The sequence below is a fragment of the Sinocyclocheilus anshuiensis genome, unplaced genomic scaffold, assembly GCF_001515605.1.
Source record: "Sinocyclocheilus anshuiensis isolate Anshui unplaced genomic scaffold, SAMN03320099.WGS_v1.1 scaffold299, whole genome shotgun sequence".
Lineage (NCBI taxonomy): Eukaryota > Metazoa > Chordata > Actinopteri > Cypriniformes > Cyprinidae > Sinocyclocheilus > Sinocyclocheilus anshuiensis.
The window spans coordinates 1,083,567-1,099,225 of record NW_015552565.1 but is presented as its reverse complement, the minus strand read 5'-3'; the positions used below and the strand labels follow the sequence as shown (position 1 = coordinate 1,099,225).

Here is a 15,659-nt window from a genome sequence, read left to right as displayed (position 1 = left end):
AGCCGTTTTAGGTAGGTGTGGCTGACTCTGAACTTTTATAAAGAATATCTCTTTGGATTTGAGACTTTAGTCTTTTAGTCTTCTTTATGCACCAAGAGCTTGTGACACTCCAAAGAGAAAGGAAAAATTTAAATCGCATCATATGACCCCTTTAAAATGAACATTTCATATTGTTCATATTGTTCTGAGCCTATATGACTTTGTTTAATCTATGGAACACAAAAGCAGATGTTTCGTATGCTGCTCATGCTGCTCTTTTTCTTGTAATCAAAGTCAATTGTGACCAGCAGCTTTCGATCTCCAAAAAGAATCAAAACATCCTTAAAATATCTTCATGGAAGAAAGAAAGACTATGCGATTCTTTGAGTTTGTTTGTGTGAATTTCTCCCCCACAGATCCTGAGCTCGTGCCCACTCACTAGCACGTTTAATGAGACACTGTTGTGTCCTCTGGAGAGAAAAATCATTATTTCTCCTCCATAGCCTTCCTTTACTAGACATATCACACGTTACCTTTGACAGCCATCTTCATTCTCCACGGGTTTTAGAAGCTCTGACCACATTCAACACACTACTATACAAAGTTATACTACGGGTGTGCTCTGGCCTTATTAACTTCACACCTTATCAGTTCACTTGACGTTCAGGCCATGCAGGACAAGAACTGTCTATCTGAGCCAAAGTTCATTCAGAATCACAAAAAAAAAAAACTTTTTCATAATGTGAAAATTTGTTACATTTCTTTTTTAATGTTTTTAATATTTAATATATGTAATTTATTCCTCTGATGGCAAAGCTGGATTTTCAGCAGTCATTACCCCAGTCTTCAGTGTCACATGATCCTTCAGAAATCATTCTAATATGCTGATTTGTTGCTCAAGAAAGATTTATTTTTATTAGTGCTGTCAAATGATTAATCGCATCCAACATAAGTTTTTGTTTACATAATATGTTTGTGTACTGTGTAGTAAATCAGCTCAAAAGGGAAATATTTATGACTTTTATTTTGGATGCGATTAATCGTTTGACAGCACTAATTTTTATTATCAATATTGAAAACAGTTGTGCTGCTTAATATTTTGTGGAAACTGTTCGTTGAAAAATAGTAAAAGTTTGAAAGAATAGCATCTATTTGAAATGGAAATATTTTGGGATATTATACATGTCTTTGATGGTGCTTTTGATCAGTTTAAGTCCTTGCTGAATAAAAGTATTAATTACAACAAAAAAAAAACACTTACTGACCCTGAACTTTTGAATTATTACTTATTATTTATTAAAATCAAATGACCATTTAAAGTCTCTCTCTTTTTTTGGCTTCAGATAGTTTTTGTATCTGTTAGTATCATATGGGTTATTTCATGTTTGGACAGTGATATTTCACTAAAAAGTGCTCTGTGCTCACTATGAATGTTTTGAAGCGTTGGTACTTCAACTCCTCCATACGCTATCTGAACACTTCTCTTCCTCACTTCACCTCCTCTTTCTCTCCCACTCAGGAACAATTCACAGCCATGAGGGACCTGTACATGAAGAACGGCCAGGGCTTTGCACTAGTATACTCCATAACAGCACAGTCCACTTTCAATGATCTGCAGGACTTGAGAGAACAGATTCTGCGGGTCAAAGACACGGATGATGTGAGTCTTGTCCAGCACTCCATTTCATCTACAGAATCTCAAACTGTCTGCTGCCCTACCTTTAGCTTTCATCTCACCCTGTGCTTTGATAGTTTCAGTACCAGTATCTCCTTTTTCACACCCACCCTGAGCCCTCATGCTTGCCATCGTCAATAAGGGTGACCTTTCAGCTGTGAAGAGGCTCGTCTTTGTTGACATAAGGACAGAGTTTTTCTCTTTTTGTCCACCTCTCTCTGTTTGACAGTTCTGGTTGGGCAAGCAAACAATTTGGTAGCTGAGTTTACTTAATGTTTATTTTGATTGCAGAAATGTTATCGCTGGAGGTCGCTAATAGGCATAATGATAATTTTTTTTTTTTGTTTGTTTTTTTTTGTTTTTTCAAAACCGTATGAAAATAACAATCATACTCGATCATAATCATACTCACTCAGAATCAACAACTTTAATTGAAAATGATTGACTTCCTATTGCAAAAATAACTATGTGAGAACCTCTCTTAAGATATAGTGTCTTTTGTCACTAGGCTTATATTGAATTGCGGCCAAGTTTGTTGAGAGGAAATGAATGTGTGTGTGTGTGTGTGTGTGTGTGTGTGTGTATGTGTGTGTGTGTAAGAACTCATTCTAAACGGTTTGTGAGAAAGATGATCGTGTGACGACCTCAGTTGACCCGCACTATTTCTGTCCACTTCCTCAGCTCAGCTGATTTGACACAGGACGTTTCAGTTATTTATTCTGCCTGGGCTACTTGCTTTGGTTTTTATCGTTTACACAATATGTCAGTTTCCTTGTTGGTTTGAAAGTATCTGCTGAAAATAAATGCAAATGCTGTGTCTCATAGTTTCACTTCTGCTATGATATCTGGACTCTCGGTTGAAAAACGGAGAGTTGTGTGGGAGTTTTTAGCTGCGTTTATGGAGTTGTATGCAAATATGAATGCATCTAGAGCCTCAAAATGACCAAAGGGATTTCGTCCATCTCTTTTTTTCCCCCTCTTTTAACCTCTTTTTTGCAGTATCTTTTTCAGTTAAGGAATTACGACAACTGTGGCCCCCTAATAATGATTTCTGTTTTCTAATATAGCAGCACAGTTTCTGCTAATGCCTCTAAATAGCTCCCTAGATGAAAAACAAATAGAGACGCATGGAAAAGATGACGATGTAAATTTATATTTTAACTGTTGTGTTTTTTTCCCTATTATAATCTAATCAGTTACTTTATTACTTCTGGTGGTGTGCTGATGAATTGTCACTTCTTCTCAAACACACAATGACTTTTTTTGTTCTGATCCCTAAACCATTGTATTATCACTTGATTTCTATAAGGCATCCTTAAATGACTCATTTAAATCTGAAAACTCAATGGAAGTGTTTCCTTTCAGGTGCCAATGATCCTGGTGGGTAATAAGTGTGATCTGGAAGACGAGAGGGTGGTTGGGAAGGAACAGGGCCAGAATCTCGCCCGTCAGTGGAACAGCTGTGCTTTCCTGGAGTCCTCTGCAAAGTCCAAGATTAACGTCAATGAGGTGAGCATGACTTTATGCTACAAAAAGTCACAAATCTCATGTTAGAGCAGAGTTTTTACAATAAGACCCTATTCAAGGATGTATTTATAAGAATACATGGCTACTTTTAAATTGACTTTTAAATAGTGAAAATTGTTTATACACCAATTTTTTTTTTTCAGCTACACCATTTACAAACATTCTCTAAGGAACATTCTTGGAAATTTCACAATTAATTACAAAGAAATGGCAACACATTGAATTAAACGTGACGTTTATGTTTTACCAGAAAATTCTATTTCAACATCACTCCAATCTTTGTTTTTATCATAACTTCAAAAAAAGCTTTTTTACATTGTGCGGCATCTACCAGCAGGGGCAGTTTTTTATATTAAAATATAATATAAGAATAATTTCTGTATAAACTAACATTTGTATAAAAAATCTCTTAACCTTAAAATTATTTATTTTTATTTTTTTTAATTAAAATATTTTAAAATGATTTTAAAATGAATTAGAATTTATAATTAGAATTTAATAATTTAATGTAAAAAATTAAATTAAATAAACATTTATTTTGTACAGTTTTATATTTTAGTATAAACTTATTTATTTATTTTTGTTACCATGATCACTGAACACACAGATCTGTTTTTCTTACTGTAAACTGTTTAGTGCAGAATACTCTTATCCGTTTTTGCATTATTGCTGTCTTAATATTTTAATATTTAAATCTGGGAATTGAGAGATGAATCTAGAGTGGTGTTTTTTTTTATCTTAGGTAAAGTTACATTCACTAGGCTGTGTATGGGCATTATCTTTTCCCCAGTCTTTTCAGTTGGGGTCAGGCTTCGGTTGTCTTCTGACATGCCTGTGCTGGCGTCACCATGAAGCTGCTCTTCTCTGCTGAGGTCTCAGAACAGTGTCATTGTCAGCTAGTGATATCTCTCCAAGAAAGCATAGTCACACATTAGCAAAGCAGGCAGTCAGCTGCAACAGTCGGACACAGAGCTTCCTTTTGTGAGCAGCACGACTCTGCCTACATGACATAGAGCTGCTTTGAGTTCAGTCAGTTAGAAAATCCAGTTGGTTATAGCAGAATGACTGGTATGACGGTGTTCACTTACTTCTCCTTACAAGCTGAGTGATATGAAACCCCTGTACTAGTCTGGAGTCAGTCTTGTAGTTTATTAGAGGTTACTGGAGGGCAGAAGGTGATGATTTGAAGTCTTGGGCATTGCTCCAGGATTATTCATTTACTTGTGTCAAAGCGCAGACCTGCGTCATCATTAAAGTCTCAGAATCTCCCGTAAGCGAAATCCAGATACTGATTTAATGGATCTTCGGTTGGAGCTCTCTCAATAAGATAATGAGGAACTTCAGTTGCGAGTGACCACAGTGGAAGTGATTTATCACTCTCAGTTAATGCAGCCAGAGCGATTTACTTTTCACAAGCTATCATGCTTCTTCTCAGTCACAAGATCCAACAGACGCTTTTTCTTATTTTTGAAGCCCAAAACGACTAAAAATCCACTAATAACCACTATACAATTAATAGCAGTATATAGGAAACATAGTTCAAAATAACTGATTTGCTTTACTATTCTGAAAAAAAAAAAGAGATCTGTGTGTTCAAAAAGTGATCGTGGTGACTTTTTTAGTAAAATACTACTTTTTACTAATTACTTTAGGTAATTTGATTCACAGATAGGCTGTTATTCAACAACAGTTGATCCTGTTTTCATTGGTGGATCAAAATACATTTCAAGGGGTTTAGGCAAGTCCATTTGCTCTGTTAGTCTGCACAAGTTTGCTACTTTGTGCTGATTGTCAAAACCTTTTAATAAGGTGCATCCTGTACTTCTGAATTTGTTTATCTGGCGTTACTGAGATCATCCGTTGTTATGTACAGCAAAGAATGGATTATGAGCTTATCCTTCTCAACTCGCATCCCAAATCTGCCTCTCTACACAACACATGGTAGCAGAAATCTCATTACAAATCCTGCTATATTACCAGTGTTGGTTAACATCAGTAGCAAACATGCCATTGTGTTTCTGTCTGCTACAATAGCTTATCTCTGGTCATTGTGTAAAAGCTGCAGATGTTGTGTGGAACTGATTGATGATGCAGGAGCTGGTTTTTCCCTCTGGGAGCTGAACATCTGTGTGTGGAAGTGTCCACACCTCTGACTGAGTGATTTCTCTCTGTTTTAGTCTAGAGCAGTAGTACTCGACCCATTTCGGGAGCCAAGTAGACACATTACGTTTGTTTGTAAAAGCCACATTTTAAAAACACCATCTGAGTAGGAAGCTTGGTTTTGTTTTCGTTATAATTCTCATTTTATTGCCACAAAGCAGACAACATGGGATGTCCACATATCATTAGACATGCAAATAAAATTAGTATGAAGTTAACTCAGATTGGTTAGTAGGGGTGTGCCATGGTGACTTGACTTATTTTAATAGTGGAAGTTATTACAACTGAAAAGCCAACATGAAAGCTGTTTGTGTTTTACTTCAGGAATGTAACACATTTATGCAGGACAGCCATTGATTTTATCTTTCCATCCATGGGAAATTATTGAAAAATGTGGGTCGTTTAATCATGGTCTCCATATGACAGGTTTATTATTTTGGTTTGGTTTTTTGTTGTGTTTTGTTTTTATTTTATAAATAATTGTTTAAACTGTAAAATTACTTTGCATAATATGCATTGAATAGCAAAAATGTCAGTAATTTCATGTTGAAACCGTTATGGAGCTGAAGTGACACTTTAAAGTACAGGTTGACTACCAAACACCTAGACTGTCATCATGAGAAATGGTGAATTCTGAGACACATCTAGTCTGGTGGCACATGTATGAATTCACTGACAATTTTGTGTGTGTGTGTCTGTCTGTCTGTCTGTCTGTCTGTGTCTGTCTGTGTCTGTCTGTCTGTCTGTCTGTCTGTCTGTCTGTCTGTCTGTCTGCAGATCTTCTATGACCTGGTCCGGCAAATCAACAGGAAAACTCCAGTACCTGGAAAGGCACGCAAAAAGTCTACCTGCCAACTTCTCTAATATACAGCTGTTCTTTTGCTCTGAGCCAGGTAGGATCTCAATTATGATTGGCTGAGCAGAAATGATTGACAGCTCATCCCAATCAATGTTCTAAAGCCCTTTTTTACAAGCTTTAGGTTATAGAAACTGTTGAAAAATGAGTTATGTTTAGATCTAAAAGTAATTGCACTTTTATTCCACCCTTTTTTTTTCTTCCTGTCTTCCTGCAGGTCTGATTTACTGCTGTCTTTCAGCAGTGCCAGCATTCCGACGTTACTAAAACCTAACATCGAATGGACTTTCCTATGTGGTGATGCCCCTTTAATAAACCAACCAACCAACCGACCGACAACCAACCAATGGATTCAAGGCTACAGTACCATGACAGTTTTTTGCACATAGATAACCATCATCACTTTCCAATGTCGCAAGAAAGAGATTTTTACATATAAATATATAAATATATATTCTAACTGTATGCAACTGAATAAAAAAAAATTTAATGAGTAAACGAATACAGAGCTAGACAAAAAGAATTTAAAAAAAATACAGAGCCTACACGCAGTGTTGTCGCTAACGGAGACAGCCACCGTTGTAAATGTAAGGAGGGAATGTCTAACCAGGCTGTGCACGTTGCCATGGCAATTACAATGATATTTATAAGCACCACTATTTTAGCCAGAGAGGAGAGGAAGTCCAAAGAGCTCCTATATAAACCATTCTTACAGCTAACTTTCACTCTTTTTTTTTTTTTTTGATGAATATTTTGTAACTTTGTTTTGCTTTTATTCTAAACATGATTTGTTTATCTTCTGCCTTTTTTCTCTTTTATAAAATAACTAGATTTTTGCTCTATGGAGATGTTATATTCACAACAGCTATTGATGAGTTTTACCTTAGGAAAAACCTGTGGATACAGTGATGTACATGTAAAAAGTTCAAAAATATACTTTTTTTTTTTCTGTCACTATCATTGTCCTTAGCCTCAGATGTTGCCTTCAAATACGTGTTGATACCTTTTTCGTGTCTCTTTTTTCTTTATTTTTCCTGAGGATTCATTTCCATGATCTTAGGTCCATCTCATATGCCATGCCGGGTTTCTTTGTTTTGTTTACAAAGAACTTTGTACAGCAGGCTTTTTTCAAAAAGGGGTATTAAAAAAATAAGGGGTTTGACAATTTAGCTTTAGTATCCATCTGAAGTTCATATTTTTGGTGGTCTCACAATAAATAGTCAAATCCCTCTTGACAAAGCTGATCCTGATCAAATGGAGGACATGTATACAGTATATTTTAAAGAATTGGTTTTTTTTTAGTACACAGGAACAACAAAATGTACAACAAACTATCTGCCCTTCTCCCCTTGCTTGCTGATGCATCTGGTGTAAACTGAGGATATGAAAACCAAATATTGGATCCTGTCAGTAAAGAGTGAGGAAAAGATGTCTGTTAGTGACTGTTTTGACTTTGTAATAATTTGCCCTGTTTTCTGTCTTCGTTACTGTTGGATTAACTGAATGTGGGGGTGTGGGGACTTTGTGTTGAGCGAGAAAAAAATGGGAAGAATTGATAAAAAAAAAAATTAAAAGAATTAATTGTTCATCAAGTGTAATCATAAAGCGCGTTCATAAAGGAGCCGAATGCGCTCTGTAAAGCAGTTGTAGCATTCGATACTGGTCTCTTTAAACATCGAAATGACTCTTTACAGGGTGCAGCATGCGGTATGTACACATAATGAATTGTTTATGAGTGCTTTGAGGATTTGCACTGTGTAACGTGAAGAACACGACTCCTAGGGAGTGTCCGAGCAGCAGCGGACACCGGTTATTATTACGAGTCGTGTGTTCTGATTGCTGCAAGGCGCTCTGTAAAGCAGTTGTAGCATTCGATACTGGTCTCTTTAAACATCGAAATGACTCTTTACAGGGTGCAGCATGCGGTATGTACACATAATGAATTGTTTATGAGTGCTTTGAGGATTTGCACTGTGTAACGTGAAGAACACGACTCCTAGGGAGTGTCCGAGCAGCAGCGGACACCGGTTATTATTACGAGTCGTGTGTTCTGATTGCTGCAAGCAAATTGCTTGATGCTTTTTAAGTTTTGAGGGGAAAATTTAATAAAAAAAAAAAAAAACATAAAAATTGACCAGGATTGAGACAGAGGTGCAGTACTTCAAATGCAACATCGTCTGCTTCTGATGGGCGGTGGCTCAAGGGTGGATACAAGTGTCAACTTAAAAGCCTTAATTAAAAGTGGTGCAATTTTGTATAACCGAGCATCTGTAGTTTAATAAATTGGATTGCCATGCAAGGGCTCCCAAGAAGCCAGATTTTGCCACTTGAATGTTTTGTGTATTGTTTCAGCATCTTCTGTCAGTCCAATAAAAACAAAACCGTTCAAGTTACTCTATCATGATGACACGTTTGCTGCAAAGGTATTATTATCTGTTTAACCTCCTAAGACCCGAGAAAAAAGTTGTAGGAAAAAGTTAGTTTTTTTCCACGTCTTTACATTGTTTAGAGCATTAAAAATAATGTAACTGTGGCATGTACAGTCTCAGAGAAATACACCAAAATATAATGTCCTCATATGAGGCCGCAGGTCTTAAGAGGTTAAGACTGACCAAAATTAATTAGTTAATGCTAAATTCAGAGCAACATTTTCATACATATACGTATATACGTGTTTGTTTGTGTGTGTGTGTGTGTGTGTGTGTGTGTGTGTGTGTGTGTGTGTGTGTCCCTGGGCCACAAAACCAGTCATAAGGGTCAATTTTTCGAATTGAAAGCTGAATAAATAAGCTTTCCATTGATGTATGGTTTGCTAGGATAGGACAATATTTGGTCGAGATACAACTATTTGAAACTCTGGAATCTGAGGGTGCAAAACAATCAAAATACTGAGAAAATCGCCTTTAAAGTTGTCCAAATGAAGTTCTTAGCAATGCATATTACTAATGATAATACATTTTTGATATATTTACGGTAGGAAATTTACAAAATATCTTCATGGAACATGATCTTTACTTAATATCCGAATGATTTTTGGCATAAAAGAACAAGCTGACCAAAAGTGGTTATGTTGTCACTTTAAATATTTTATTTCAGACTATTGAATGACTTTTCAATTAAATTTAAACAAGAAATCACCATGAAAACGGCAGAAATCTAAAATGCAACACTGGCCAATATAATATTAATATCAAACCATTATTTTGTCAAACAGACACTGTAATCAACTTAAAAGTGTAACATCTAAAAAACGTATCCTCCTGACACTTAGCAACGACCATATGTTTCATATATTTTAATATTAAATGTTATATTTTATATTTTGAGGGAGATATAAACCTCCAGTACACGAGCTGGCGCTGTGCTCTTGTTTGTTTTCCAGACTACATCCGATACACGAATAGAAGAAAAATACATGACATGTGGGAAACATAGGACTGCTACCGAAGTTTAAGAAGGATTTTGACTTTCTAAACGTTTGGTATAATCTAATAAAAGTATGATATCGCAGAAACACGTGTGACACAAGTGCGCGTTGTTTTTCTGCGTGGTTTGCATTCGACCTCCGCTCACAGTAAGAGTGCATTCTGAAAAAAATATGTGTTGAATTTCATTTGAACAGAAACGGTTTTTATCATGAATCTCAGCGTTACTCTCGGGTGCTGTAGTAGAGTTCGTTTGTTTCGGAATAAGGCGACTGTCCACCTTTGCAGAAGACTGTCAGATGTTCCCATCTCCCCTGATGACAGTCAGTGCAGCACTGAGGAGAAGCCCAGGAGAACACGGAGAGCTCCGGGGAAAGCGTCTGTCCTTCTGTTCCCCGGGCAGGGCAGTCAGTTTGTCGGTATGGGAAAAGGACTCCTGAAGTATGGAAATGTCAGAGATGTTTGCTGTAGCTGAGAAGGTGCTTGGCTATGACCTGCTGTCTCTGTGCTTAAATGGTCCCGAGAAAGATCTGATGAAGACTGTTCATTGCCAGCCAGCTGTGTTTGTTTGCTCACTGGCTGCTGTGGAAAGACTGAACCATGAAAATCCTGCTGTAAGTTACCCACAAGATCAGTCTACAGCTAATCTGTTAGGACTGGCAGTGTCATGCATGTATGATTAATATGTGGTCAGTATTAATGTCAAACTCATTGACCCCCATCTAAAGGCTATTGAGAGCTGTGTGACTGCAGCAGGTTTCAGTGTTGGTGAATTTGCTGCTTTGGTCTTCTCTGGTGCAATGAACTTCGCTGAAGGTAAAGCTTGTTATTAAACATACTAAATTAGTTATTTAAATAGCATTTTTACAAGTGTGAAACATACCCGGATCACATTTATCCTCTAATGTTTTTTTTTTATATTTTTAAATTGTATTTTGCATTAAGTAAAACAATACCTATTTATTTATATTTGTATCATGACACTTGAGCACATTTTAACTACAATCTTGTAATTAGTTAAGACATTTCACTGTTATTGTTAACTAAAAACTAAAACAGACTATTACAAAGTCATTTTTGTTAATTGAAGTAAAGCTGACATCAAATAAAAAAAATATTAGACAAACTTAAAACTGAAATCAATTTATTTATATTTCAGTTTTAGTAATCTTAGTACTTCAACTTATTTTAAGTTAAATAGAATTTAAAAATAATCAGAATGGCAAAAGCACAACAAAATGGATAAAACCTTAACTAAAATTATATAGCCTATATACACACACATACGTATATTATTCTCATTATTATTCTTATTATTATCACCATTATTCTCAAAGATAATTTTCATTACAAACAACTATTAATTTTATTTATTATTATAACTTCTAAATCAGCATAAATTAAAGGCAGTATAATAAATACTATCATGATGTTTGAGTACATCATCATACATATCATTGTTTTTATCATCATAGTAATGAGGGTTTTTTTTCAATACAGTAAGAAGCACTGTAATAACAATTACCTCACATTCCACAAAGTCTCAGCATACCTAAAAGTAGTCTTCTTTTTTATGCAAAATATTATTTCTTTTTTTTTTTTGTGATTTTGGGGTAAAATGTAACCTGAACATCTTACTGACAGTTATTAGAAGATTCACCCACATTAATTTATCATAATGGTCCTGTTCTCTGCTCACAGCTTTGTTTGCAGTAAAGGTGAGGGCAGAGGCGATGCAGAAGGCCTCTGACCTAGTATCTAGTGGCATGTTGTCTGTGATTGGCCAACCTCAGGCCAAGTACAAATACGCCTGCGTCCAAGCTAGGGAGCACTGTTTGTCTCTCGGTATCCAAGAGCCTGTGTGCGCCATTGCCAACTACCTTTTTCCAGATGGGAGAGTAATAGCTGGCCACAAAGAGGTAAGAATCGATACAAAGAGCTTTGTTCATGTGAAATATTTTAGGTGTGTTGTTTTGTCTATTGAAGTTGGGTCAACTTTACTGAATCATTTACAATAAGACCAGAAATATGCTTTAAAAATTTTGATTTCATGTTGATTTTCTGAAAAGATGAAGTCCAGACTGTTAAGACCTGCTGTGCTTTTAACAATCAGTCTCCCACACAGGCTTTGGATTTCCTTCAAAACCATTCCAGAGAGCTGAACTTCATGAGAACACGACTACTGCTGGTTAGCGGGGCCTTTCACACTGCACTGATGGAGCCAGCGGTCGAGCCTCTAAGAGACGTCCTCAGAAAGATAGAGGTACGGCGGCCAGAGATCTGTGTGCACTCCAATGTGGACGGCAAGCGTTACATGCATGACAAGCACGTACGCAATCAGCTGGCCAAACAGCTGGTGTCTCCAGTGAAATGGGAGCAGACGCTACATGAGATTTATGAAAGAGCCCAGGGGCAGGAGTTTCCTCACACCTATGAGGTGGGACCTGGTAAACAATTGGGCTCAACGCTACAGAAGTGCAACATGAAAGCCTTTAAAGAACTACACGCATGTAGATGTTGTTCTGCCATAGGACTGATCAGTGATGTGCAGAAAAACTGTTACATTTGGTTTTCTTCTTTCAGATAAAAACAAAAAAAGCCAAACACTTTGTTTTCGTTTTAAAAATTTTATTGCGCTTGTTGGTTTGGATAGTCCAGCTTCCTTTAGTAGTACAGAAATGCTTTTAGAGGAAGAGATGACTATTCATTGGCCCAATTATCCAGCAACAGACCCAAAACACACACACACAAAAAACAATCTTTGACTTGCAAAAACCTGCACATATATGAACTTATATATGTGATCCAGCACTTCATTCAAATCAGTTATAAAAGAGAATGCAAAATAAGCAGTTTTATTTTTAAAAAAACATCAACCTTGGTTACATTTGAGCCAAAGACCAGCTCTTGACCCCCTCAGTGTCACATTCAGCCTTCATATTCATTCCAAGTTATTAGGAAGATAGACACAGTGACCAGAAGTAAAGCAGACGCTAGTGTGTATGTAGTCCTGCGAGACCAGTCAGAAACGTGGAAGTTGGATACCTGAGAAAAGAAAACAAAAAAATATAAGTTTCACTTAAATACCAGGGTTGCCACTGTCAAACCTGACCTGAAAATACAACAAAAAAAAATTATTGTAAATTGTTTAAGCCTAAAGAAATTCATTGAAATGAACAAAATCCTAAACAAACAATGACATTTCTGTAGTAAACATATATTTTATAGTTATTCATGGCTCTACAATAAGTATGTGGCTAGAAATTGTGCTTTGTGGGTGCAATTATTCTTTACAAATCCTTAAAAACAGACAGAAAAATAAAATACATTCAAAAACTGTGGAAACACTCAAATACTGATTTTAAATGCACTAATGTTCAAAAGTTTGGGGTGGGGCACTAATGTTCAAAAGTAAGAAATTAATACTTTTATTCAGCAAGGATGTGTTAAATTGATCAAAAGTGGCAGTAAAGACATTTAAAATAATATTCTATTTCAAATAAATACTGTTCTTTTGAACTTTCTATTCATCAAAGAATGTTGTGGTTTCCACAAAAATATTAAGCAGCACAACTGTTTTCAATATTGATGGTAATAAGTTATTTTAAATGATAATAATATTTCACAATATTAGTGTCTTGAATGTATTGTCGGTCAAATAAATGCAGCCTTGGCTTACCCAACATTCTTACATATTTACAGACCCAAAATAAATATTGTCCTTACCCAGGATGCCCACTTCTTGGCAGCCTGACAGCCATTTTGAAGCTGTGAAACCAGCCAGGACGTCCTCAACATTGGCATAATTTTGGACCCCCAGACGTTGCTGAAGATCCTGCTCAAGACCGTTTCATTATTATAAACATGAATAGAAATTAAACCGCTCGTAACCCTTTCATGTTATTCAATATCTTCATTTGAAACATCCTAAAGCATATGTTCATGTTGGGGGGTAAATGCTCTCAACTCACCCAGCGAACGCTCTCCTGGTTAGGGCATAAGAATAAATCCCAAAATTCAGGGGCCACCACAATTGGACAGGCAGTTGTTCACGCCATTTGTAGTCCAATTGGTCCCCTATCTGAGCCAGCTGTCGTCCAATAAGCTGGGAAACTCTTGATATTCAGACCAAACAAGACTTGTGTGTAAAATACTGTATTGTATTTTACAATATAATACTTATGATCAAAAGATTACCTCATGTTGATGGTATAGAGAGTGCTGTGGTCTACCTCACCAGGTCCAGCCTGGAGGGATGTGGCGTTTCTCCGCTGTTTCGTTTCTTCCACCATCGTGTTCTGAAAGGTGTGTCATCATGTTTATGAAACTAATTCAACCGTCTCTTGCATCACATTTAGCCCTCCATTTGCCTAAATTCCATTTTCTATTTCCTTTCTCTGCTGCGGTTCTTTATTTTGTTTGTGTGGAGGAAGAGGACTTTGTTATTGCGTCCTGCTCTTTGTGGTGTCACGTGACCTGATCCTGCAGCTATTGCTTTCAACGAACTACTGTCACTCTGTAAACACACAGGCTATGTGACCTGAGGACACTGGGTGTGTCTTTGTCTGTTGCTGCCATAGAACATGACATCATTGCACGTACAATCAAGTTTCGAAAAACACCTGTAGCCATAAATACAACTTCCTGCAATGCTAGAGGACTCTGGTCTCGGTGGTAATAAAAAATGGAAGGACACAGATATGCACAGCTCACAAAGCACCATAAAAGCTGACTCAGTGCTCGTTGATGTTATGAAAGAGTATGTGATTAAAATACGTTTTGATTGTTTATAGTACAAATAATCAACACATTTATCATTTATGAGGGTCTAGTAAGAGAAAGCAAACGTGTTTTCATTCTCCTTCATGTGACTGTTGAAAACATCAGGTTTGATGCAAATGCTCATTCAAATCAGCCAAACTGCTCAATGTAATTTTTAACAATTACATTGTTTATTGATGTAAAACCTAAAACGGAGTGTGAATAATGTTTTTTTTGTGTAATAATACAGACTATTATGTCAAAATAAACTGTGACGCAGAAATTTCTGGAGACTTTAGTCATCATCCCGAGACCAGGAAAACTTCAAAAATAATTTGAAATAATCCTAATTTCGGATTTTTACATTTCTAAAAGCTTTCTTTACCACTTAATCTGAACTTTCACATCAAAAACATTTTTCATGTAAATATAAGGCCATCTTTATGTATCTACAAAATACTAGTTTGTATCCTCAAGCTTGCTGCTGAATATTTTCAAGATTTTTTAATATAGAACTATTTGTATGTTTCTAACTGCAAGTTTCATTATGAATTTATTTACTGTCTGCGGCCAACATGTTCCCATTTGGCTTGATAACAAAAGACAGGTGCATAATGGAAAACAAAAGAAAGATCATACCTTGTTTGTAGATTAAAATGGACGCCGCCCTGCAACATTTCAATATATAATTTTAATATAAGGCAGATTTGTTAGTATTATTTGTAGTAATAGTAAAAAATAAAACCCGAATAAATATGTTCTCATACTTACAGCAGCGTCCTTTAATCTCGGTCTCTTCCTGTGATGTGTCTCAGTACAGTGATCACCTGCAGCCACGCCTGCAGCTTTACAGTCAGGAAGCGATATCACTTTCATTTCTGGCCAATAGAGGACACTAAAGGGACTGATATCACTACATTCATTCATTAAACACAGATCTAAACCATTAAGATGCATGAGCTCATGTCTTAATTCAGTCTGCTGGGCCAAAAAGCAGGCATAGAGGATCTGGACCTTTCTTACAGTTCAAAAACCCAATCTCCTTTCTATCTCTGGTAAGCATTGAGATGTGTGCTCAGTAATGGCCGGTGTTGTACTTTTGTCTCATTCATTCACCTTAATGTATACAACGCCACCTGGCTGTTCTGCTGGTAAATACAATTAGTTCATTTATTCTTGTTCTCTCTCCCGCTCTCTCTCTCTCTCTCTCTCTCTTCCTCTCTCTCTCTCTCTCTCCCGCTCTCCCTCTCCCTCTCTCCCTCTTCCTCTCTCTCTC

The 15,659-nt window shown here is 36.5% G+C and overlaps 1 protein-coding gene and 1 pseudogene across 2 annotated transcripts in view; both read left to right on the top strand.

Moving 5' to 3' along the window:
* LOC107664881 (ras-related protein Rap-1b) overlaps positions 1-7,626 on the top strand; it is a 59,026-nt gene extending 51,400 nt beyond the window's left edge. For both annotated transcript variants that reach the window (XM_016455570.1, XM_016455569.1), the window contains exons 5-8: positions 1,499-1,639; positions 3,020-3,163; positions 6,119-6,234; positions 6,415-7,626. In XM_016455570.1, coding sequence (XP_016311056.1) covers positions 1,499-1,639; positions 3,020-3,163; positions 6,119-6,205 — 372 coding nt within the window. In that variant the 3' untranslated portion in view covers positions 6,206-6,234; positions 6,415-7,626. The remainder of the gene's footprint in view (positions 1-1,498; positions 1,640-3,019; positions 3,164-6,118; positions 6,235-6,414) is intronic.
* A 1,946-nt stretch (positions 7,627-9,572) lies between these two features.
* On the top strand, positions 9,573-12,218 carry LOC107664883 (malonyl-CoA-acyl carrier protein transacylase, mitochondrial-like; annotated as a pseudogene).
* Positions 12,219-15,659: the final 3,441 nt, after the last annotated feature.